General features: G+C 63.6%; 6 protein-coding genes across 9 annotated transcripts; 2 read left to right on the forward strand and 4 right to left on the reverse strand.

The window, feature by feature from the left end:
- Positions 1 to 60: 60 nt before the first annotated feature.
- SEMA3G (semaphorin 3G) lies at positions 61 to 7,593 on the reverse strand. Its single transcript, XM_052678567.1, has 16 exons — positions 7,491 to 7,593; positions 5,365 to 5,525; positions 5,099 to 5,161; positions 3,776 to 3,895; positions 3,419 to 3,515; positions 3,207 to 3,323; positions 2,961 to 3,103; positions 2,632 to 2,746; positions 2,473 to 2,542; positions 2,218 to 2,362; positions 1,818 to 2,049; positions 1,655 to 1,746; positions 1,488 to 1,529; positions 1,161 to 1,374; positions 826 to 965; positions 61 to 738 (listed from the first exon to the last, which is right to left on the reverse strand). Exons 1-16 carry the CDS (start codon positions 7,576 to 7,578, stop codon positions 292 to 294), a joined length of 2,286 nt encoding a protein of 761 aa, XP_052534527.1. The 5' UTR covers positions 7,579 to 7,593; the 3' UTR covers positions 61 to 291.
- An 852-nt stretch (positions 7,594 to 8,445) lies between these two features.
- On the reverse strand, positions 8,446 to 12,541 carry ACY1 (aminoacylase 1). Its single transcript, XM_052678712.1, has 15 exons — positions 12,459 to 12,541; positions 11,944 to 12,059; positions 11,638 to 11,702; positions 11,165 to 11,269; positions 11,001 to 11,095; positions 10,830 to 10,906; positions 10,519 to 10,608; positions 10,281 to 10,337; positions 10,120 to 10,193; positions 9,901 to 9,950; positions 9,550 to 9,694; positions 9,401 to 9,469; positions 9,241 to 9,320; positions 8,938 to 8,998; positions 8,446 to 8,867 (listed from the first exon to the last, which is right to left on the reverse strand). Exons 1-15 carry the CDS (start codon positions 12,524 to 12,526, stop codon positions 8,703 to 8,705), a joined length of 1,317 nt encoding a protein of 438 aa, XP_052534672.1. The 5' UTR covers positions 12,527 to 12,541; the 3' UTR covers positions 8,446 to 8,702.
- Positions 12,542 to 12,562: 21 nt separating this feature from the next.
- Positions 12,563 to 14,124, reverse strand: ABHD14A (abhydrolase domain containing 14A). Its single transcript, XM_052678718.1, has 4 exons — positions 13,928 to 14,124; positions 13,710 to 13,825; positions 13,362 to 13,597; positions 12,563 to 13,242 (listed from the first exon to the last, which is right to left on the reverse strand). Exons 1-4 carry the CDS (start codon positions 14,122 to 14,124, stop codon positions 13,060 to 13,062), a joined length of 732 nt encoding a protein of 243 aa, XP_052534678.1. The 3' UTR covers positions 12,563 to 13,059.
- LOC128078464 (uncharacterized) lies at positions 14,123 to 15,738 on the forward strand. Its single transcript, XM_052678711.1, has 3 exons — positions 14,123 to 15,035; positions 15,107 to 15,348; positions 15,485 to 15,738. Exons 1-3 carry the CDS (start codon positions 14,123 to 14,125, stop codon positions 15,665 to 15,667), a joined length of 1,338 nt encoding a protein of 445 aa, XP_052534671.1. The 3' UTR covers positions 15,668 to 15,738.
- Positions 15,739 to 15,867: 129 nt separating this feature from the next.
- On the forward strand, positions 15,868 to 21,252 carry PCBP4 (poly(rC) binding protein 4). Of its 3 annotated transcripts, none has more exons than XM_052678715.1 (13): positions 15,868 to 16,830; positions 17,403 to 17,508; positions 17,652 to 17,675; positions 17,755 to 17,787; positions 17,967 to 18,083; positions 18,169 to 18,288; positions 18,374 to 18,502; positions 18,604 to 18,678; positions 18,766 to 18,810; positions 19,550 to 19,625; positions 19,962 to 20,014; positions 20,090 to 20,259; positions 20,395 to 21,252. In XM_052678715.1, the coding sequence occupies exons 2-13, from the start codon at positions 17,425 to 17,427 to the stop codon at positions 20,708 to 20,710; spliced, it is 1,242 nt and encodes a 413-aa protein (XP_052534675.1). In that variant the 5' UTR covers positions 15,868 to 16,830; positions 17,403 to 17,424; the 3' UTR covers positions 20,711 to 21,252. The 3 variants fall into 3 exon arrangements, with proteins under 3 accessions (XP_052534675.1, XP_052534676.1, XP_052534677.1); XM_052678716.1 differs by having other exon boundaries at positions 17,422 to 17,508; XM_052678717.1 differs by having other exon boundaries at positions 20,423 to 20,695.
- A 91-nt stretch (positions 21,253 to 21,343) lies between these two features.
- GPR62 (G protein-coupled receptor 62) lies at positions 21,344 to 23,593 on the reverse strand. Of its 2 annotated transcripts, none has more exons than XM_052678713.1 (2): positions 23,347 to 23,593; positions 21,344 to 23,088 (listed from the first exon to the last, which is right to left on the reverse strand). In XM_052678713.1, exon 2 carries the CDS (start codon positions 23,030 to 23,032, stop codon positions 21,731 to 21,733), a length of 1,302 nt encoding a protein of 433 aa, XP_052534673.1. In that variant the 5' UTR covers positions 23,033 to 23,088; positions 23,347 to 23,593; the 3' UTR covers positions 21,344 to 21,730. The 2 variants fall into 2 exon arrangements, with proteins under 2 accessions (XP_052534673.1, XP_052534674.1); XM_052678714.1 differs by having other exon boundaries at positions 21,344 to 23,091.
- Positions 23,594 to 23,768: the final 175 nt, after the last annotated feature.

A 23,768-nucleotide genomic window follows, 5' to 3' on the forward strand; every position in this document is an offset into this window, starting at 1 on the left:
TCCTGGGTGCCATGCTGGTGGCATGGAAAGAGTCTGATCAAACCCCACGGGCAAAGAGGGGACTGGTGCCACACTCGGCCTCTTTATTTGTGGAGAAAGCCAGCAAGCTCCCCAGCGTCTCCGCCACTCAGGCAACCATGACCCTGTGCCTGGCAGCCGCCAGCAGGAGTGAGGGGCTTGGTCCCCCTGACACAGCCCATTTGGAGGGGGACAGGACCTGCCCAGGAGCCAGTCCTAGGGACGGAAGGACCTCGTGCAGCCGCAGCTCTGCCCGAGGACAGGTCCCCTGTGCTAAGTGGCTGCAGCTTGCCGGGGCACACGGATCCTCTCACCCTGCGGCTTGGCCACGCGCCCCTTCTTGCCCACATCCATGCCAGCCAGCACGTGCTTGCCCTTGGCCATCTTGCCCTTGCGGTGGCCGCACCACAGGCGCAGGCACTGCTCCTCCACCCGCTGCCGGTTGGCTGAGCTGGCGAGGTGCAGGATGTCCTTGTACCAGGTTTTGGGTGCAGGTGCTGCCAGCCAGGACTCAGGACAGGGCAGGTGCCTGTCCTCCCGTTGCCGGGGTGTAGCATGGGCAAGCTGCTCGCCCCCAAGCACCTCCAAGGCTGTCTTGGCCACTGTCTGGGTAAAGCCATGCTCCAGTGTCTTGCAGTAGTAAATCCCAGCATCATGGCGGTGCAGCTGGCGGAAGAGCAGCCCTTGCTCTGTCTGCAGGACCCGCTCATCTGTCTTTACCTGTTGGCCACGGCTATGAGGTCAGTCCCTTGTCCTTTTGGCAGGGAGAAGGGAAGGAGCAGGACAGGATGGGTGCTGGCGTCTCACCTCATCCCTCTGCTCATCGGGGGGTCTCTGCACAAACCACTGCACGCTAGCCTGTGGGGAGCGAGGCACACATTCCAGAAAGGTGCTGTTGTGCTCCATGCCATACAGCACCTTCTCTTCAACGTGCTCCAAGTCATCCACTGGGGCAGAGACAGAAGTGTGTACATGGTGAAGGCAAAGCCAAGCCACTCTACGCCCCATCACCTCCCTAGGTGTCCACCACGGCGTCAGTGCCCACCAGGGACAGATCTCCCCGAGGGCCCCAGCTTTCCTTGGGGCACCGTGGGACAGGGTCATAGGGGTTCTGGACATCTTGGGACAGCCCAGCCTCTCACCAGTCAGGTTCTGGTCCAGGCACTGGTGCACAGAGCTGGTGTGGCGGACGTAGCGGCGCTTGCCCGAGGGCTGGTAGCGGGTGCAGGCGGTGCCATCCCAGGCACAGTACGGGTCCCTGGCCAGGCAGCACTCGGCACAGGCAGTGCCATAGCTCTTGCACTGGTGCAGCCGCACCTGGGCCACCCCCAGGCTGGCACCCACATAAAGCTTTTGCTGGAGGACGGCACAATATGGCAATGACAGCAGCTGCCTCCCAGTGGAGATGCTTGACCCCACTTCATGTAGCCCCTCCTGGTCACCCACCCTGTCCCTAACCCCAGACTCACGCGCTTGACAGAAATCTCCATCTGAGTGATGGGCACTGGAACCTGGAGGGAGAACAGCAGATGCAAAGCTTTGTCTAGCCTTGCCATGGGCAGCCCTGGGCCTCCACCTCCCGATGCTCAACAGCGTGGTGCCATCCCTCTAGCCCATTCCCATGAGCATCGCCCACCTTAAAAACCTGCAGCTCCTCCAGAACAACTTCCTCTGTCACAGCTGAGCTCTGCTTCTGCAGCACTACCACCTTCAGCACCGAGCCTGCATCTGGAGGAGGGGAATGGAAACATGACCTCACGCCATACCAGACATCCACACATGCCACTTGCAGCGCATACCTGTCCCTAAGAAGAGGACGTCATGCTGCCCATCCTCAGTGTCCACACGGTCCACCACGAGCTGGCGCAGGCCATGCTGCAGGTCAGTCTTCACCAGCAGCGGGCGGTGATGCCGCGGGCGCACAGCCCTGTACATCAGGGGGTGAGCACGGGCAAAGTGCAGCACCTCATCAGGCAGCTCCTTGGTGCTGCTGTATGGCCGCTGGGGCTGGTTGGTGGTCTTGCTGGGACACTGCAGGGACAGGAAGGACGCTGCTTGGCAACCAGCCCCTCATCAGAGCCAGTTTGGGTCCCTTCCCATATTCCACTTTGGGATCATCTCCACCTTAGCCACTCTGGGGATAGAGACCTCATTGGGATTGATCCCATCACCCCCCATGGGGATGTGGGAACTGCTCACCACGCCTGGGCGCGGGTAGGGCACGCGGCCCTCGTAGGCTCCCCACTGGTGGAGGGGGCTGTCCTGGTGGGCAAAGGGCCCGTTGAAGACCTCGCGGATGTCGGTCATGCGGTAGACACAGATGGCAGAGCCCTGAAAGACATGGCTGGAAGGGGACAGTGACAGGTGCATCGGTGGAGGGCATGGGAGCTCTGAGATGTCTGTGCAGCCCAGACTGGGGCTGATGTCCCTTTGGGCTGGGGCTGAGCCACCCACCTGACAGTGCTGAAGAGTGCGTAGATCTCTGGGTTCTTCCCATCCTTGGTCCTCAGCAAAAAGACATCCTCTGTGGAGGAGCAACCCAAGCCCTGGGATTAACTGGTGGCCCCAAAGCCACAGAGCCACTGGGGTCCCCAGTCAGCCCGCCTCCCTTACCCAGCTCATCGAAGTGAGTATCAATACCACCAGGACCCGGGACGGAGCACACCAGGCGGGCTTTGTTGAAGGTGCTCCACTTGTTGACCAGCACCCTCTGGCCTCCAGCATCATTCTGTAGGGATTGGGGGCATCAGGGCCACCGCCGTGACTGAGCGCTCTGCACCCCTGGAGGCTTGGGAGCCTTCACCATCTCCAAAACTCAGGAATTTGCCACTGATACAGGAAACCACCCCAGGCTTTAGGTCCCCTAAACCAGGCACTGAATAGGCACAAGGGGAACGTCTCTATCCCCTGCCGTGTCCAGCACGGTGCCACCAGCATCTCACCACGCAGACCCGTGCCACCCGGCTGACGATGGTGTGCTCCTTGCTGTCTGCCTCCACCACCTTCTCCGTGAAGAAGAAATAAGCTTTGTCATCATCTCGGTCATCGTTGTCTGGGATCATGTAAGCAGCCACGAATTTGGGGTCTAGAAGAGAGCCGAGAAAGGCAGCGGCTGCCATCTGTGCAGCTCACATAATGGCTAGAAATGGGTGAGGAAGATGCGTGTGAGGGCGCAGGATGGACGATACCATTGAGCAGGCGCTGGTCCACCTCAGTGCGCAGCGCAGCGCGGGTCCCGGTGCTGCGGAAGATGCCGGGATCACGGCCGAGGAAATCCGCAGTGAGGCCAGCATAGAGCTCCCCACCTGGCAGAGACACCCTGAGCGCCACGGCCCCCCCGAGCCATGGGAACCAGTCCCAGTGCCCAGCAGCACAGGGGACCCCAAGGGCAACAACTGACCGATGATGGTGCTGGCAAAAGCACGGTCAGGTTCATGTGGGCACCTGCCACGACCGCTCTCCATGCTACCGGGATCCAAATTGAAGGCATGCTGGGTCTGGAGGAAGATGGGACCAAAATGGGGGCATACTGGAAGCCTGTCTAGGGTTCACCCTACCAGACTCCCCGGTCTGCCTATGGGACTTGGAGCCCACGCTTTTTGGGGCAACCCATCAGCAGGAGCTGGGCTTGCCAAGGGGGTGGCAGATCCCTGGCTCCTGGCCAGGGCAAACACCGGGTCCAGAGTCCCCAGAGGCAGTCGCACATCACAGGAAGGAGGAGAATGGGGGTGGGATGGTGCCTTGAGCAGGTCCCTACCTCTCCACGGTGCCCCACGTAGATGAAGGCGCAGACAGGGTGGCAGGCACCCGTGCCACAGGCCAGCAGGTGTGTCCGGTTGTAGGGCTGCAGCAGGCGGACGTAGTTGGCACAGTCGGTCTGGGGACAGGCAGGGAAGGGGGAGGCTGGTGGGGACCATATGGCAGGGCTGTGCCGGGTGGGCTCCACCAACCAGGAACCTCAGCACATTGCAAAAGGAATGGGCTTTTGGCTGCTCCTACCCCCATTTTGTCTCTGCTTGCACTGAGTGAAGGGGAGGAAACAAAGGGAGGAAATGTGGGAGACGGAGACCCATGGCAGCCTTTGCCTCCAGACACAGAGTGCCTGTGTCAGCCCCTTGGCTATCTGCAGGCCCTGCCAGCAGGGACAGTCCTCATCCCCAGTAGGGATGACTACCCTGGGGACATCATCCTCCTCCCCAGCAATGGAGAAATCATCCCTTGCACCACAACCATATTCCCTGTGCCCTCCAGCTCAGTGCACACTCCATCCTCTCCCAAACCTGCCCTTGTTATGGGGAGGCTTGCTCCATCCCCACCATTCTCAGGCACAGCCTCCTTGTGCTCAGCCTCTCCCAGTGCTGCCCACCCTACTCCATCATCGTGAGGCCCTGTGTCTACTGGGAGCCTGCTGCTGAACAGCCGCCAGCCTCCCTGCTGTTTATTTTCCCTTTGCAAAGAGCCTCCAAAATGAGTTAAAAAAAATAAGTGTAGGGAAAAAAAAAAAGAAAGAAAGAAAAAAAAAAAAGAGGGAAAACCAAGGCTGTCCCAGCTTGGATCTGTCAGAGCTTGGAAAATAAACACACCAAGCAGGATGGGCACTGCCGAGAGGGGTTTGTGTGGGCTGAGGGAACCTGGTGGCTATGGCCACCCCCCACCGTCCTCCAGTTTCAGGTCAGGGCAAGGAGGATGTGAGGTAATTGCAAAGAGGGGAATGGGGTCACTAAGCCAGATCGGGCAGCACGTTTCCCACACAGGGGGGAGTGGGGGTGGCCAGCAGCACGGCAGCTCACACCCCTCCATCACCACCCTGCTGAGACCACGCGCAGCTCCATGCATGGATGCTCTGTCATGAAGGGCTGCAGGGAGGCTCCCAGCCCATGGATTTTGGCTCTCTTATCTCAGCTTTCCCAGCCCATCTGCTCCTGCACACTTGGTGCCTCCACATTCGAGCTGCCCTGGTCCCATCGATGGGATTTGCAGAGCCAGGTGCTCCATCACCAGCTCCCTGCCTCAGTTTCCCCCATGTCTTCAGCAGTCCCATGGTCCCACATCATAGCTACAGCCAGCTGCAGAGACTCACTGCTGGGTCCTTCCCCTTCTGAAAACACTCCTCCGTCTGTCCGGGCAGTGGTGGCCAGTAGATCTGGAACAAAAAGGTACTTTGGGAGCAGGTGGAGAGGACAGTGGGCACCTCACCTTGTGACCCTCATCCCTGGGCTGCTGGGACAAGCTGGGGAACCACCACCCCCCAGCAGCTAATTGCTTTGGGATGCCTTTCGGAGCCCTCGCTGTGCGGTGGCTTCACCTGGCACAGGGCGGTCACAATGCCTGCAGGACCCGGCTCACCTCCTTGGTGTCAGTGCTGGCCCTGTCCAGAGGCAGGGAGTAGAGCACATCCTTGCCCCCAATGAAGAGCCTGTCACGGTACTCATCCAGGTAGAGGGAGCGGAAGCCCAGGAAGCCCCGGTGGCCAAAGAAAAGGATGGAGCGGTTGGTACCCAGGAGCTCTGCGAGGCAGGGAGAGCAGCGTTAGTGGGAGCCATGCTGGCCCCAAAACCCCGTGGGATGCTGCAGGAGCAGGGGCATGGGGCGTGACAGGGCCAAGGGACATCGTGGCATGGAAAAGTGGAGAGGGTTGACGTGACATAGCACTGAGATGTCCCAGGGCATGGGGCACAACGGGGAGGAGTGGCCACATCGAGGGATGCTGAGGTGATGAGGAAGTGACTTTGGGATGCCGAGCAGGGCAGTGGGGGCTCGGCAAGGTGGAGCACTGGGTACTGAAAGCCTCAGCTCTGTGGAACACCAGCCTGGGTGACAGAGGGCAGGAAGGGAGGGGGTTCGGCTTCATCGAGCCTCAAAACTGCAGCACTGACCCCAAGCCTGGCCCCTGAGTGGAGGAGGAGGAGGACAAAGGACCATTGATGGGCACAGCCATCCCCAGACACGCCCAGGGGGCTGCCAGCTGCCGTGTCCCCATTCCCAGCTAGGGTGTACCCAGCATGGCCCAGGGTCTGTCCCCAGGAAGGGCTTGGTGGGGGGATGGGGGGCAGTGGAGCCAGCAGCCCCACACATGCAGCCCTGAGATCCTCTGCCCCAATCCCTGGGGAACCCCAACCCAGCACCCTCCCAGCCCGCTGACCCCTCCCCCACTCCCCTGGGCCAAACCCAAGAACACACCGTCGTCTCCTTCTGTTCCTGCCCAGCAATAATATTTTCCCAGCTCAGAATAACATCGGCAAAGCCAACAGGCTGCTTATATTGTTTCAAGCGTGGATTTCCCTTCTCCCCAGCCCCAGTCGATTCCTCCCACGCCTTGTGTTACACTGGCGCCGCACGCCCCCTCCCCAGGGACGGTCAGCGGCCCGGGGGTCCCCATGGGGAGGGAGACCACCGAGGGGACAGCAGGAACTGGGGGCACGATGCCCTGGGATGCACAGCAGGGATTGTGCCAGTGCTGGGAGTCAGAGCGGATGGCAAAGAGTGGGCTGGGCAGCGGGGTGAGCTGGGGACACGGCCACCCCGGCAGTGCCACCGCAGGAGGCGATGTCCCCTCTGTCCCTCTTGCTGCCCCAAAAGCAGCTCCGGAGAGCGCAGCCAAGCGCACGCTGAGTGAGAGCAGGCTTTGGCTCTGCCCGGTTTTTATTTTTGAGGCGCTTCAGAGGCTCCTAATGGTTTTAATTGAAATGTTCGTTCGTTTCGTGGGAAATTTCAGCTTCTGTTTCCAATTTGGAAGAGGAACAGAGTAATCAGCTTAAGAAGGAAAAGAAAAAAAAAGAAACAACAAGGCTTCAAAAGGTTCCCTATGCCCTGGGGTGCTGGGCACCCGCCCGCCACCACAAGCCCTCGTGGGACCAACGTGATGCCAGAGCCCATCAGGCAGCAAAGCAGCACCCAAACCTCACACCCGGCGCCACCAGGGACCCCAAACCCCCCCCCCCCCCCCCCCCCACCTCCACAGCCTGAAGCTGTAGGATCCCATCCGACCACGGGCACCTGTCACCCCTGGGCTGAGCGGCCCCGCTGTGCCTCAGTTTCCCCATCCCAACAATTGCCTTGTGCCGTTGGGATTGTTTTATTTTTTAGAGCTGTTCGTCGCCTTTATGCAACATGGGGCGGGTTTGGGCGCTCCGGAACCCCGCTCGGCTGTCAAGCTGGACTGAAATCTGTGCCTGCATTCTGCTGGAGAGCCAGGAGCGCGGGACGAGATGAAATTAAACCCGAGCGCAGCGTCCATCGTGGCAGCCCCCGCGGATGGGAACAGCCGTGGGATGCCCTCACTGCGCTCCCAGCACCTCTGTTTCCCCACCCGGCGCTGGGAACGAGGGCTGCTCCCCTCCAGCTCCACTCCTCCCCTCTGTTCCACAGCCCCCACAGCCCACCCAGGATCCCCGGAGCCGCAGCGAGATGCGATCCCCATCCCATCATCCCACCCGCTGCAATCCCGACCCTTTCCCCCCGGCCCGGCTCACCGCGGTAGGGCAGGCGGAGCCGGGGCGGGCTGCTCCCCGCGGCCAGCAGCGCGCCCCACAGCCAGCCCAGCGCTGCCGCCGCCCGCATCCTCCTCCCGGGGCCGCCGCTCCCCGGGGCCGATGCTTTTATGGAGCCGCGCTCCGCCCCGGCCCGCCCCGGCCCCAGCCCGGCCCCCGCCCCAGGAGCCCCAAGGGCTGCGTCCCATGGGACGGGTGCGCAGGGGGTCCCCGGTCTCCGGTCCACAAAGTTATAGGGAGCAACCCCAGGGTTTCCCCCCAGACAAGAGGATGGGGTGCAGGGAGGGTCCCCCAGGGGTGCTGTTCCGCTGGAGCACGGTGCTCTCCCAGAGCACAAGCCGGGGACGCGGTGAGTGGGGACACGGAGAGCAGGTTGTCCCCACGTCGCGGTGGCCACGGGGACAAAGCAGCCGGCGACGCGGGGCGGGCGATGCGCCGAGCCTCCCGAGCTCCGGCTCCGGCGCCGGCGATGCGTGAGAACCCCGTGCCGCGTGCAGAGCTCTGCCGGTCCCAACCTGCACCGAAGTGCTCCGGTGGAGCTCGGCCAGCCCCGTGCACAGCTCCCCGGGGGTGGGCACAGCATCTGGACCGGATGCGGCACCCTCGGGTGCTGGGCACAGCACGGCTGGGGATGGGAGCAGGGAGCGGGGCCAAGCCCTCGGGTACCTCCGGCAAATGAGTGCGGGCTCCTGCCGGGGCTTGCACATCGCTGCCGGCTTTGTGGTCTGGCAGAGCCATCCTGGGAAGATCCCATAGGAGGAGGAAGAGGGATTAACCTCAGCGCCTGCCCCCAGTGCCGCAGACTGAGCGGGATCCCACCCGGGCAGCACTCTGCTGGTGCAGCCCCTCCTCTGTCTCCAAGGAAATCAGCGCCCCTTCGGGGCCGCGGCTATCCATGGCACTGCCCGTAAGCAGGCAGACAGACCTGCTCCTGGCCTTGCTTACCAGGAAGGTTTATTGAGTGAATGTGCACGGTCAGGATACAGGGGCACCAGCTGGGAGGCATGGCCCCAGCACCCCTGGAAGTGGTCAGGGATGGCTGCAGGAGCACAGGGCACACCGGGCTCCACTGGCACACGGTCCCGAGGGTGGCACAACCAGGACACGTGTCACCATCAGGCCAGCTCACAGCACAGCCACAGCAGAGGGGCACGTAGAGGCGCAGCATGATGCTCCCTCTCCCCTCCCAGAGGCTCAGGCCTCGGCAGGCAGTGGGGGCACAGAGGCCAGGGCAGGTAGGAGGCGGGCGTAGATGTCAATGCCCCGCAGGAAGACATCCTCGTTGAGGAACTCATTGTGGTCGTGGAGCAGCACCGGGGTGCGGTTCATGGGCGAGAAGCCGAGGGCTGGGTACCCTGCCTGGGGGTGGAGGAGCACAGTGAGCCCAGGGCGGGCAGCGGGGCCACGGCTGGGCTGGGGCAGCACTCACCGCCCGGATGTAGCGGCTGTCGGTGGCAGCTGGGAAGATCTCCAGCTTGAGAGGCAGCTTCCTGTAGGGTGAGCCGTGGCATCAGCGTGGCACAGGGACAGCTGGGGTGCCTGCCACCCAGACCCAGCCGAGGGCCCTAAGCCATGTACCCTACAGGATGCTAAATCCTATTCTTTCTCACACAATGGAGTATGGTGAGGTGCTGACATGGCTCAGGGCTCCTCTCCTACACTGCCGTGTCCCCAGGGTACATGAGGACCAGGGGGCGCAACCTAGGTGCCACCATCCCATAGCACTACTCACATGTCCCTGCAGACCCCGCTGAAAGCTTTCCACCACGGGTCAGAGTCCTCAGTGGAGGTGATTTGCTGGTCCATGCATTTCTGAGCGATGGAGGCAGCGGGTGGGCACCCTGCAGGGGAGGGGCAGCACAGCCTGCCGACCCCCCCCCACAGCCTCTCACCTGGTGAAACTCATACGTGACACCGTCCCCAGCCGCCCGGCACCACGCAGCCACCTGCTCCTCGAAGGCCTGCGGCAGGCAGCACGAAAGGATGTGAGCAGGGGCACCCCCAGCCCGCTCCCCCCACACGGGGCCGGCACCATGCCCACCTTCAGGTCCACGGTGGGGGGGATGCGGATGTCAAAGCCGACGGCCATCTCAGAGGGCACCACGTTGAAGGAGACTCCCCCCTCCAGCAAGGTCAGGTTGAGCGAGGTGACATCCCCCAAGGTCAGGCTTGTGTTGGATTTAAGCCTTGGGGGATGCAGGGGACAGTCACCCTCTGTCCCGAGAGGAGGAGGGGAAATGCTCCCTGCCCCCACCTCCATGCAGGTAAACAGAAGCATGGGGATGCAGTGCCGGATCAGAGCCTCACTTTGGACCTCCTGGATGCCAAAGGGGGGCAAAGCCCCTCCAAGGACCACAGTGAGGCCAACGCAGCCCCTCCAGCCATATCCTACCTCTGCTTCTCGCTCTCCCTGAAGGCCAGGAAGGAGGTGATCACTTTGTGCTGGGGAGGAGGCAAACATATGATGTAAACATCCCAGAACCACCTGGTCAGGGCTTACCATACAGCCCCTTCCCGTGCCCCCCATCAGCAGCTCCCAGCCACAAGCCCGGTGCCCACTGCAGAGGGCTCCCACCCCAGGCCCCCACAGGGCACACCACTGTTCCCTTACCAACTTCTCAGCCGCGGTGTTCGTGATGAAGCGGGACCCATGCCCAGGGCTGCCTGTGCACTTCACCTTGATCCCTGAGGAAGAGGCGCTGAGCTGGGTGCACCCAGCACCCCAGAACCCAGCAGAGCAAGGGACAGGATGGCAGGCACACCATTACTCACACCAAGGGCTCTTCTCGCCATAGAAGACACTGTAGGTGTCGGATGGGCTGGCCAAGCCTGTGGTGGGCACAGCAAGGGGAACAGATCTGTCCCAACTGGTGCACTGCGGGGTCAGGGGCTGGGATGCCTAAGGGGACCCCAGGAGCTGTGCTGAGCGCCCCTGCCTTGGGAGCAATGCCAAATGTGCACGATGCCATGAGGTCCCGCTGGCTCCCAGCACAGCCATGCCATCACTCACCTTCATCTAGGGCAAAGCCCACGTTGAGTGCTTTGAACTCCGGGCGCTGCAAGAACATCACCATGCCTTTGTGTCCGCCCACCTCCTCGTCTGTGGGGAGAAAACTGGCATGGGTGAAGGGATCCTCCGCCCAAACACCGTGCTTCCATGCTAGCCTGGTGCCATTGGCCATCCCCAGAACCACACAGCCCTTCATCCTAGAGCTAGTGGAACCCAAAACCTGGACAGGTTAGCAGAGGTGTCCCATGCCCAGGATGCGGGGAGCCACACAGCGTCACCCAGCCCATCCTGTTCCTCAGGAGGGCACTCACCAGGCACAAAACTCAGGTGGATGGTGCGGGCAAAGCTCTTCCCTTCTGCCTTCAGCCTTCGGATGGCCTCAAGGTACCTGCGGGTGATGTGAGGAGATGGTTTGAAAGTGCTGGGTGCAGGGAGTGGGGTTGACACCCCTGAGCCACCATGTGCACCAAGCCCCCACTCACTGGATGGAGACACACTTCATGTCCTGGGCACCCCGGGCATAGATGTTGCCCTGGGAATCCTTAACAGCTTCGAAGGGTGGGTATGTCCAGTGCTCCTGTGGGAAGATCAGCTGTGACCCCATGTCACGAGGCTACCCCTGTGCCCGGCCCCTGCGACCCCGTACCTCGAAAACTGGCACAACGTCAGTGTGGGAGTTGAGCAGGATGGAGCGCAGGCGGGGATTTGTGCCCGGCCAGGTGAGGACCAGCACCACACGGCCCTGGCACACCTGTGAGCAAAGGCTGCATGTCACTGGGGTGGGACGGGGGGACGCAGCGGTTGGGACAGGCTCATTCCCCCACCGCAGCCACTTGGCAGCCACAAGCAATTCAGAGGAAGTAAAACCCTAAGGGCTGGGTGTCCCCTGTGCCAGCCACTGTCCCTTCCTGGACAGACACAGGGGACATCTGCAGCCAGCGTCACCCTGCCTGGTCCCTGGCTAATCATAGCACAGCCAGCCACAAAGGTCAGAGGGACAGGCAGGATCAGCAGAGCATTAGGGCAGCAGCAGGCACCTCCTGCCACCCGTGGGCTGGTGGGGAGAGGACCTGACCCCCAGCAATGGTGTGGGAGCAGCCCTGGGGCTGCCCTGCTCACCTCCACTTTCTGGCACGCCAAGCCCAAGTCGGTGCCCACACGCTCCAAAAACTGGACTGCTGCATCTGGGGGTGAGAAAAGATGGATGATGGGGTGAATTCATGGCAAAGCAAGGGTGGCCTTGCCCGAAGCACGGTGGGGATAAGGCACTGCAGTCTTCCTTGCGCTGGGACTGCAACAGCCCGGGCCTCGAGCATCAGGCACGTGGGTCCAAAGAACGATCCAAAGAGCAGCGCAGCGGAAGGAGCCATGCTGCCAGCCTCGAGCCCTGGGTGCCCCCCCCCCCCACATCCCTGCTCTCCTCACCGTAGTCAGGCTTGGGGTGCACGGTGTCGATCCTCAGGTACTCTCGGAAAAGTGTCACCGAAGGGTTCTCCGAGGCCCCCGCACTCTTCCCTTGCTTGCCGGGTGCCATTCCCGGACTGCAGAGCCGCGGGGGAAGAGACAGTTAAACCCCTCCTTCCGTCCCCCGCTCCTCCGAAGCGGGACGGGGCAAAGTTCGGCCCTTGGGAGGAACGGGGCTGAGGTGGGGGTGAAGGGGCCATGGGGTCGGCGGGGGCTGCGGGAGGGTGGCAGGGGGTGCGCGCACACGCGGCGCTCAGTGGGGCGCAGGAGCCAGGAAAACACCGCGGGTTTGTGGGGCGGAGGGCACGAGGAGCTCAGAGGATCGCACGGTGCCACGCTTGCGGTGCGGGGAACCGGGGGACCGAGGGTGCGCGGCCCCATAACTGGGGTGCGGGCAAGGAGTGGTAGGTTCGGGGCTGCCCCCCGCCCGACGCCGCCCGTTCCCGGCCCCGAACCCCCGCTACCCCCGGCCCTACCTCCGCGCCGCCGTCGCTGCCGGCCCGCTCCCGCTCCGCCCCCCCGGCCCCGCTCCGCCCCGCTCCATCCCGCTCCGCCCCGAGGCGCCTGGGGACACGGCAGAGACCGGAGCGCGACGTGTTTATTGGCCTCGGGACAGGCGGCTCGCGGATCCTTCCTTCCAGCTCGCGGCCCCCCTCCCCCGCCAGCATCGCAGCACCGTGCCCAGAGCCCTGGCACCGGGGTTGCCCTGCCAGAACATCATTCTGAAATTCAGTGAAGGTACCAGGGGGCCCTGGGTGGGCACAGAACAGCCCCCTCTCCCCCAAGGCAGGAGGCACAGCCCCAAGCTGCTGCTCAGAGGGCGTTTGGACATCACTCTCAGTGTTTTTGTGTGGTTCTGTGTGGAGCCAGCACCTCTTCCAACTTGGGATATTCCATGATTCCACAGTTCGATGAGCATGGAACCTCTGCTCCCAACCACAAGAGGGAGAGGCGATGCTGCAGGAAGGCACTGCTGGCGATTCACCCCCAGCCCCACACCACCTCCCCACCTCCCAGTGAGGCACAGAGACAAAACCAAGGCCCCACTGCCCTCTGCTCAGTGCAGCAGCACCCAGATCATTGCAGCTGGCCCAGGAAGCCAAGAAGGGCCCGGTGGAAGTCCTCCGGCTTGTCCATGTAGCAGGCATGGCCAGCACCAGGCAGCACAACCACGCGGTGCTTGGGGAGATGCTGGAGGCTCTGCAGGGCCTGCTGGCCCAGGCCGGTGTCACGCTCACCATACAGGATCAAGGTGGGCGTCTGAAAAAGAGGAGAGAAAGGATATAGGAGAGGTGGGATGTCAACCTCAGCCCAATCAGCACCTCTGTAAAGCGGCAGGAGAGCTGGGAGCACAGCACCCAGCACCCTGCCGGCCTCACCTGGACCTGCTGGTACTGCACGGCGCTGTATTCCCGCGTGCCCACGGGTGCGATGGGCACGAAGCCAGCCAGCTGCTCGCCATGTGCCAGGAGGAAGGGCAGGGCAAAGCGGCCGCTCATGGATGGGCTGATGAGGACCGGTCTCAGCAGGCCCAGCTGCCGCACGACACGCTGCAGGAAGGCTGCCCGACCCCGCTGCGTGGCCACCGAGCCTGCGGCGGGTGAATCCCCATAGCCTGGGGGGGACACACAGAGGATGCAGGGCTGGGGTTCAGCAGGCGAGCACCGCGAGCCCTTTGGGTGCCGGCCTGGAGGGCCCGCAGCCCGCGTCGGCACTCTCGGTCCTACCGGGCAGATCGATGGCGACGGCGCGGTGTCCTTCGGCGGCGAGCAGCGCCAGCGTGCCCAGGGCCTGCCACGTGCGGGAAGTGAAAGCCTGGCCGTGCAGCAGCAGCACGTCGGGCCTGCGGGGGGACACGAGGGCTCGGCACGGCGCGGGGCCGCGAGCCGCCCGCTGCGGGACAGCGACAGCGCGGCGGGACGCTGGGAGCCGCAGGCAGACCCACCTGCTGGATGCCGGGAATCGCGGCGCGGCGGCCTCCCTATAGGCGACGGCGGGGTCACCCGGCGTCACTCCCGCCCGCACCGTGGCGTTGGCCGGGAGTCGGGCCGGGCCGTGGCGGCGGGCGGCGGGCAGCAGCAGGAGCGGAACACAGACCAGCACGGCGCCCAGGGCCAGCAGCGCCGGGCGGCCGCGGGGCATGGCGGACGGCGGGACGTGCGACGGTCGGATTGCCGCCCCGCGGAGCGCCCGCGCGAACCCGGGGCCCGACCTCGTTCGGCCGCGCTGGCTCGGCGTGGCTCGGGAAGGCTCGGCTGAGCTCGGCGGCGCTCGGCAGGGTTCGGCTCCGCTCGGCAGCGCTCGGCTCGGCTTGCTTTTGATCGCCGTGAAAAAAGGCGTTCCTCACACGATCCTCACTAACCACACGAGCAGAAAGCATCCCCGTCCCCGAAATCAACAACACGGCCCTTCTGCGGAGTTGACGGGACGCTCCGCCCCTCGTCCCCCTGCATACGACAAAAGCTCGCAGGGCTCGGATAGGGCTCGGGTTGGGGCTCGGGGGGCTCGGGTAGCATTCGGCAGAGCTCGGGCAGTACTGGGATGCGCTCGGCTCGGCAGGACTCGAGTGGACCTCTGCAGAGCTCGGCAGAACTCGGAAAGTGCTCGGAAGGGCTCGGCTCGGTTAGGGCTCGGGCAGGGCTGGGCACGGCTCGGCAGAACTCGGCTCGGCTCGGGCAGGGCTCGGCAGGGCTCGGCTCAGCTCGCGCACGGCTCGGCAAGCCTCGGTTCCAGCCGCCCGCTCTCGGCCGTGCCCGCCAGGCGGCGCCCCCGCTCCCTCCGCCCCCTGCGGCCTTCGGACCCGGGCGGCGCCCCGAGGCCCGGGCCGGGCTCGGAGCGGTACCGAGCCATGGCCGGCGCGCGGCTCACCGAGGGCACCGTGACGGTGGAGGGGCAGAGCCTCTTCTACCGGGAGGCCCACCCGCAGCGGGCCCCGCGGCTGAACGTGCTGCTGCTGCACGGCATCCGCTTCTCCTCGGACACCTGGCTGCAGCTGCACACGATGGCCGTGCTGGCTGACGCCGGCTACCGGGCCGTGGCCGTCGACCTGCCGGGTAAGGCACGGCCGAGGGCACGTGGCGACGGCGCGGTGGCAGCCGTGTGACACGCAGCCCCTCGCTCCCAGGGCTGGGCCGCTCCAAGGACGCCGTGGCCCCCGCTCCGGTGGGGCAGCCGGCACCGGGAGCCTTCCTGAAGGCGGTGGTGGAGGCGCTGGGCCTGGCCCCGGCCGTGCTGGTCAGCCCGTCGCTCAGCGGCATGTACTCGCTGCCCTTCCTCTTCCAGCACGGGCACCTGCTGAAGGCCTACGTGCCCGTGGCGCCCATCTGCACTGAGAAGTTTGAGGCGCAGCAGTACGCCGGTGTCCAGGTAACGGGGTTGGGCATGGAGCATCTTCCCTTCCTCACCTGGGTAGGAGAGGTGCTCCTGCTGGAGGTGTAATGCTGCCCTGGGCCAGCGTTGCAAGCTGCAGCAATGCGAGCGTGGCCTGTGTACCTCTCTGCAGACGCCCACCCTGATTGTCTATGGGGACCAGGACGTCGAGCTGGGCCAGGTCAGCCTGAGCAACTTGCGACACTTGGCCCGCCACCAGGTGCTGGTGCTGCAGGGCGCCGGGCATGCCTGCTATTTGGACAAGCCCGAGGAGTGGCATCGTGGACTGCTGGCCTTCCTGCAGCAGTTGGAGTGAATGGGATGGGGAGGGCCACCCTCGGCACCACCGCTTCGTCGGGACCAAATAAAACCCTGAGATGTGCTGCCGCCCTGCTGCTTTGTTCCCTCCTCATCATGGCACGTGCAGCGGGGGACGGCCACCCTCCTCCTGGCCTCATCCCCATCCTCTTCTCTCCTGCTTTGTTCCCTCCTCACTGTCTCGCACGCATTGGTTGATGGCGGCCCTCCTCCTGGCCTCATCCTCATCCTCTTCTTCCTCTTCCCACCCCTCCGGCCGCACACCCACTCCTAGGTTAATCCACAGGGGCTTAAAAGGTGACTGTCATCCTCAGCCGTCCCCTGCCTGTGGTGGCAGCCAGCATGTCCCAAGCACCCGGCGGATTTATGGTCACCAACAGATGGGGGGGGAAAGGCAGGGGAGGCCAGACAGACGCCTGGCTGGACAGACAGAGTGCCGCTCGGTGCCCGCCACCTGCCTTTCCCCACTTGGTGCTGCTGAGCCAACCCTGGGGATGCAGATGGAGCCGGCAGCGGGGTGCCACCCCCCTCCCCGCTCCCCCTCCAAGCCTGCCTGGGCTTTAGCTGCTTACGCCAGGGCCTATGAGGATTTAGCGGGGGAGGCATGCGGGCGGCGGGGGGGTGACACTGGCAACGTGTCGGTGTGTGATGGGGGGCACGCAGCGGGGTAGGGGCCTGCTGGCACAGGGTGCTCAGCACTTTGCAGCATCCATCTGCTGCTCCGGCACCGCAGCCCTAAGGGTGCCCACCCCCAACAGCACCCCTGGGTGCCGCCGTCCCGGCGTTGCCCTCCCGGTGCCCTTGAGCCCTTGAGCCCTGCCAGCTGATCGGCTTCCAGGAACAACAACAACAAAAAAAAAAGCAATTACAAAGAGGGGCGATGTGCGAGCCAAGTGTGGGGGGGGACAGGAATGTCCCCAGCGGTGGCAGATGGCCTTACCCAGGGTGCATTGTTCCTTTTAGTGTCTCTTATCCGCTGTAATAGGATCCCGGAGGGAGGGCTGTGGGAGAGGGGAAGAGCGAGGGGGGCCCCAGCGGGCCGGGGTGGGGGCCGGGGCTGCCAGCCTGCCCCGAGCCCGTCAAGCGGCTCATTGTTCGCGGCCCGGGTGGCACGGGGCGGCCCCGGCGGCATGCGGCACTGAGCGGCGGCGGTGCGGAGAGGTACCGGGCTGCGAGCGGGGCGGGGGGAGCGGAGAAACTTTCCTTCTGGGCGATGGGGGGTGGTCGCGCTGTCCCCTCACCACCTCCCGCTGCCGCCCGGCACCCGGCCCTTGTCCCCACGCCCCCCCGGCGGCAGACGGCGCCGTGCTTTCCTCCTCCCCGCACCCCCCTCGCCATCGGCTCTCGTGCCCCCGCTTTTGTCCCCGCCGGGTCACCCGTGGGGGCTCGGGGGCTGCTGGCGCTGCCGCCGCCCCACCCCGCTCCCCTGATGGCCACCTCGGCGACGAGCCCTGCCAGCACCCAGAATAGCCGTGCCCCCTCCCCCCGACAGCGCCCGCAGACCGGGCCCCATCCCCACCGCGGGTGCTTTGTTCCAAAGCCGCTTGGCATCGCCGCCGGCATCCCGCCCACCAGCTCCCGGACACGCGGCGATTGTCCCCTGCTGTCCCCTCCCCGGCCGCCTCAGATCATGAGGTGCTGCTGGGTGCCTCCCCCCTTCCCCTAGGCATTCCCCAGCCGGGGGTCCGGCCACCCCCAGCCCAGGGGTCGGGACACCTGGCCGTACCCCGCAGGAAACCCCATGTCCCCCAGGCCATGGCATCGCCGGACAGAGCGAGCGGCCCCAGAGAGCCGCAGCTCAGCATCACCCTGACCCTCCGCATGCTGATGCACGGCAAGGTAACCTGCCCTGGGGGTGGGGGAGTGGTTCCGGGGAGGATTTCGTGCCCCTCACCCTAAGTCTGGGCTGTCCTCACCCCTGGGGACACATGGTTGGTGATACTGGGATCGTCTGCTAACAGAGCTGCCCTCTGCTCCCACAGGAGATCGGCAGCATCATCGGCAAGGTAAGAGCCGGGGGATTTAGGCTGTGCCACCCCGGGGGGCTCCTGGCCCTGACCGCCAGCCCTGTTCCTCTTCCCACAGAAAGGAGAGACAGTAAAGAGGATACGGGAGCAGGTAAGGGCATGTGGGGCGGTTGTGGGCCCCTGCTGTCCCCTCCCCGGCCGCCTGTCCTGGTGCCTTTAGGTGGCTCACGGCTCTGGGTGGGAGGGGGCAAGGACCGCAGGGAGGGGGTGACACAGAGCTGAAGCAGTGCTGAGCTCTGTGCCCCTGACGGGACGCACCGCCGTCCCCAGAGCAGCGCGCGCATCACCATCTCGGAGGGCTCCTGCCCCGAGCGCATCACCACCATCACCGGCTCCACCGACGCCGTCTTCCGCGCCGTCTCCATGATAGCCTTCAAGCTGGAGGAGGTGAGCGCTCCCTGCCCTATAATGGGACTCTGTGAGCCCCCCACTCCCAGGGGAAGCCAGACGTTGTATGTGTGTCCCTCCGCAGGACCTGGGGGATGGGACGGCGGCAGGGAGGACACCGGTGACGCTGCGTCTTGTCATCCCGGCCAGCCAGTGCGGCTCACTCATCGGCAAGGCGGGCACCAAGATCAGGGAGATCCGGGAGGTGAGATCCCCCGGCACGATGCAGGAGCACAGTGTCCCCCCGCCGTTCCCAGCCAAGTCCCACAGCCCCCCCATTTTCTCCCCAGAGCTCAGGGGCTCAGGTGCAGGTGGCTGGCGACCTGCTGCCCAACTCCACAGAGCGCGCCGTCACCGTCTCGGGGGTGCCGGACACCATCATCCAGTGTGTGAGGCAGATCTGTGCCGTCATCCTGGAGGTACTGGCAGCTGGCTCACGGTGCTGTGGGAGGTGTGGTGTGGGCTGGGGGGACCTTGACCCCATTGCTCATCCCCTCCACCTCCTTTCCTCCCTGTGCAGTCGCCTCCTAAGGGGGCCACCATCCCCTACCACCCTGGGCTCTCCCTGGGTACCATTCTGCTCTCTGCCAACCAGGTAAGGGGTGCTGGGGCAGGGGGACCCCCTGTCTGCATGGGCACAGGTCCCTGCGTGGTTCCCAGCTGATGCCCATTGCCCCCCCAGGGTTTCTCCATGCAGGGGCAATACAGCGGGGTCTCTCCGGCGGAAGTGAGTCTCTCCCAGCCCTGCTCCTTGGTTCATGGGGCCAATCCTGGGGGTGTCACCGTGGGCACGGGGTCTGGTAGCCTGCAGCTGGGGTGGGGTGCAGTGGGATGGGATGTGGTATGATGGGAAGTTGTGGGATGGGGTGGGGACGGGTAGGACGCAGGGGGATGGGATGACATAGGGTGGGGTGGAATGGAGTGGGATGGGGTGGGATGGAATGGTATGGGATGAGGTAGAATGGGATAAGATGGAGTACACAGAGGGGGTGGGGTACGATGGAAGGGGGAGGGATGGAATGGAATGAGGTGGGATATGATGGAACGGGGTGGGATGGGGTGCAGTGAGGTATGATGGGAAGAGGGTAGGGTGGGATAGAATGAAATGGGATGGAATGGGATACTATGGAATGGAATGGAGTGGGGTAGGATGGAATGGGTCAGAATGAGGTGGAATGGGATGAGAATGGGGTTTAATGTAATCAGGTAGGATTTGATGGGATAGGATGGGGTACAGTGGGAGTGGAAATAGATGGGGCGTAGGGGAATGGGATGGGATGCAGTATAATGAGATAGGGTGGGGTGGAATGGGATGGGATGCGGTGTGATGAGATGGGTTAGAGTGGGATGGGTTGAGGTGGGATGGGATGTGCACTGCGTGGATGCCAGAGTCCAGCCAGGGGCGTGAGACCACGCCATCAAACCTGCCTTCCTACTGTCTGCATCTCCTCTCTCTCCCTGGACAGGTCACAAAACTGCAGCAAATGTCGGGGCACACCGTCCCCTTCCCACCACTGGGCCACCCGCCCTCCATGGTTCCAGGTGAGCTCCCCATGGAGAGACATGGGGAGTTGTGCCCTTCTTGTTCCGTGCTGGGCGCTTGCAAGAGCATGGGAGTCCATGTCCTCTCCTCCCATCTCCAGTCCCATCTCCCTGGCGTGCCATCCCGCACCAGAAAGTCCCTGTCTTTGGTCTCCCGGTGTCCCAGTGCCCCCAAGCCCTCCACCCCAATGACAGGAGCTCAAGTGCCCACATCCCATCTTCCCTATGGCCTTTCCTTGTTGGTCCTTCGGGTTTGTCTTCACAGCAACGTCCCCCCACATTTGGAGGGCACAGGGCTGCTGGAGACCCCCCTAACTCCATCATTTCTCCCTCCAGGGCTGGACTCAAACTCCCAAAGCAGCTCTCAGGAGTTCCTGGTGCCCAATGATGTAAGTGTGGGTCCTCACAAAGTCCCCATTTCCCCACACGTGTCCTGCACCTCTCACCTTGGTGCTCCCCCCCAGCTGATCGGCTGCATCATCGGCCGGCACGGCAGCAAGATCAGTGAGATCCGGCAGATGTCGGGCGCCCACATCAAGATTGGGAACCAGACCGAGGGCTCCAGTGAGCGGCACATCACCATCACGGGGTCCCCCATCAGCATCACGCTGGCTCAGTACCTCATCACCACCTGGTAAGCGCCCCAAAGAGCTGGGGCTGGATGCTGGCACCGCTGACAGAAGGCACGGGGCGAAGGTCCGTGTGCCCTACAGCGGGCAGGTGGCCCATTTGTCACCGTGCCCCTCACCATGCCGCTTGACCCCCCCAGCTTAGAGACGGCCAAATCTACCTCCCAGGTGCCACTCGGCCCTGGCTCCGTGGATCTCGGTGTGGGCTTCTCGCAGCCGCTCGCTCCGGGCTCCAGCGCAGCGCTGCCTGCTGTCCCTGCCACCCCCCCGGCTCTGCTGGGCACCCCCTATGCCCTCTCTCTCTCCAACTTCATCGGCCTGAAGCCGCTCTCCTTCCTGGCGCTGTCCCCATCCTCCGCGGCAGGTGCCAATGGTGGCACTGCCACCTACACGACCAAGATCTCGGCGGCCAACGGCACCAAGAAAGCTGATCGGCAGAAGTTCTCGCCCTACTGAACCCCTCTGTGGGTGAACAAGGGAGGTCCCGGTGCCACCTGGTGCCAAGGACACCCCTTGTCCTCCATCCCTCCCCCAGTCGTCCCCCCAGCATCCCATGCCCAGGGGAGGGGGGCCCAGAAGTGATGGCCTCTGAAGCAAAAAGAGTTGCTCCAATGCCCATCCTGGCAGCACTGTGTCCCCTCTCCCCCCCAAATTTGCTATGGTATGGGTAGGAGGGCTGTCTCTGCTGGGGGGGGGGGGGACATCCTCCAACTCCCTGGTGTCCTTTGTCCCTACCTTTGCCCACACTGCTGTCCCTCTCCTGCCATCCCCAACCCTCTGGGCTGAACCCCAGAGCTGCTGAGGGGCTGCCTGGCCTCTATGGTGTTCCCTCATCCCCTGGCTGTGTCAGGGGGACTTTCCCCTGGGCAGTCACCTCCCTCCCAGCAACCCCCAAGAGCCTGCTGGCTTGGAAATGCTGTATATATAAGTCTATATTTTTCCTCCTTTGTAACTTATCAATGGTTTAATAAAAAGATCAAATTTATGTGAAAAAGATACATTTTCCACCTCCCGAGCGGAGACTCCCCCAGCTCAGGGAAGTGCATGAGGTGACAGCAGAGGGGTGGCCCTGTGGCCAGTGATCTTCCCTGAGCCCCCTCCCTGCCCCGTGCACCTTTCCCCAGCCCCTATTGCTGGAGTAGGGTTTCCTGTTTTTGGAGACTGGGGGCACAGCATCCCCCCCAGCAGCATCCTGACTTTCAGGAGGGGAGGTACTGGGCACCATGGGCACTGGTGTTATGGTGTTAGTGGTGTTATCTGAGCTGGGGAGGGTGCAGGAGTCCCACAGGGGAATGGTCCCCCAAGCTGTAGCTCCTCAGCTTCCTATGTCCCATGTGCTGCAGGAGCCAGGGATGTTCCCAGCATGCAGAATGGAAATGACAGCACCCGAAATGCGGCCAAGAGCCCTTCCTCCAGCATGCAGACTGGGACAGCAGGCAAAACGTGGACCAGGAGCAAAGAGGATGGTTCCCAGAGCTACAGTGGCATGGAGCTCTGCTCTTGGACACTCTCTTCGGGAACCTGGCCCGGGATGGGGCAGCCCCCCTTGCCCTGCTCCAGCTTGTTCCTGGGGCTGATGCACCCAGCATGGGTTTCCAGCGTGCAGGTAGCCCTCTGGAGGAACTGCAGGACGTTTTCCTGGACAGAGGCCTCAGAAATGGCCAAGCACAGCTCTTGGCCCAGCGGACGGTGGAGGAGACTGCGCCAGAGCCGGGCCAGCTCCTGGCGGATCTGTCGGTTAAGCAGCCCATAGAAGAAGGGGTTGATGGCGAAGGAGGAGTAGGCAATCCAGGTGACCACCATCTCGCTGTGCCCACCGCCCTCCGCAGCGGCACCCACAGAGGAGTGCAGGTGGAAGGCAAAGAAGGGCAGCCAGCAGCACAGGAACTGTCCCACGATGAGCAGCAAGGTGAGGATGGCCTTGTTCCCTCCCAGAAAGCGCTCAGGTGCCAGCCGGGGCAGCGGCAGGTTCCGCATGGTGACGATGGTCAGTTGGCTGGCAATGGAGTCACAACGGGGCCGTGGGGCAGCTGCTGGGGCAGGTGTGTGCTGTAGGGCTGCCAGCCGGGCCACCCGGTAGACACTGCAGTAGACGGCAAAGATGATAATGGTGGGCAGGATGAAGCAGGTGATGCTAAAGATGATGACAAAAGCCTTCTTGTGGGCCCCAGGGCTCCAATAGACCGTACAGCGGCTGGCGCTGGTGGCCCCGTTGTCTTGAGGCCAGCCCACCAGTGCCAGGATGGTGATGAGGACAGACTTGACCCAAATGAGGATAACCCCGGCCACAGCCAGCCTGATGGTCATCTTGACCTCGTAGCGCAGGGGGTGGACGATGTAGTAGTACCGCTCAACACTGATGATGGAGACGGTGAGGATGGAGGCGCTGATGAAACAGACGTTAAGGAATATCAAGGCCTGGCACTCAGCGATGCTGTAGATGACCCTGTCGAAGCAGGAGGAGCTGGAGATGATCCCCAGAGGCATGAGGAAGATGGCAGAGAGGAGGTCAACCACGCAGAGGTGGCAGACAAAGATGAACTTGCGGACGAGGGGCGTCTTCAGGATGACCACCATCACCACCACATTGGCCACTAGGGCAGTGATAGTGAGCAGGACCATGCAGAGGAGGCCCAGCACCTCCTGTGCTGTGGACTGCTCTGGAATGGTGGGGTACTCCAGGCTGGCCGTGGCATTCGGCCCCATCCGGCTAGCCATACCCACAGGAACTAAGCCAGCAGCTCTGCTGCCGGTATCACACGGACAGAATTCCTGCATCCCATGGAGGGAGAGCCCACCGTGGGCATGGCCGCTGTCTTCTCATGGCCCCTTGCCTGCTGGGGAAGGAGAAGATGAAGGAGCAAAACCAGAGCCACAGAGAAACCCAGAGGTGGTCTCCAAAATATTGCGGAGAGATGGCAGGGTAGGGATGACACAGGGGGACCTGCTGGCACCTCAGGCAGCCCGACACCCCATCTCCTGTTCCACAGAGGGACAAAGCCAACCCCACCCACACCATGCCTGCAGCCCCTGCTCCGGGTCCCCCTCCTCACTGCTGGGGGTCACCAAGCAGTGGGGTGGCACCAACGTACCTTGGCTTCTTGGGGACGGGCAACGCTTCCTTCCCTGGGACCGGTGCTTGTCACCAGCACTGCTCATGCTGCAGGAATGGGGTTCCCGGGGCCACATCCACCCCTCCCTGGCTGTCACCCATTAGTCATCCTGTTTGCCTGTCGCCGATGGCACCGGCTGTCACCCCCGGGCTCTCCCCGCCCACTGACAGTGCTGGGGACAGCTGCTGGGTCCTAGCAGCCGGCGGGCGACAGGGCAGGGAAGACCGAGGGTCTGCAGCCAAAAGGGCCCTTCCCACACTGAAACATACTGCAAAGTGTAGGGGGCTGGTGCTGCGAGACTGGGGAGTGCAGGGTGTCCCTGAGGCAGTCCCCAGTTGAGCATCATGGTGGCACAGCCAAGTGTCATTGCACAGACACTGGGGGGATGCAGGGGACAGAGT

This window comes from Tympanuchus pallidicinctus, unplaced genomic scaffold (genome assembly GCF_026119805.1).
Source record: "Tympanuchus pallidicinctus isolate F22 unplaced genomic scaffold, pur_lepc_1.0 scaffold17, whole genome shotgun sequence".
NCBI classification, from domain to species: Eukaryota; Metazoa; Chordata; class Aves; order Galliformes; family Phasianidae; genus Tympanuchus; species Tympanuchus pallidicinctus.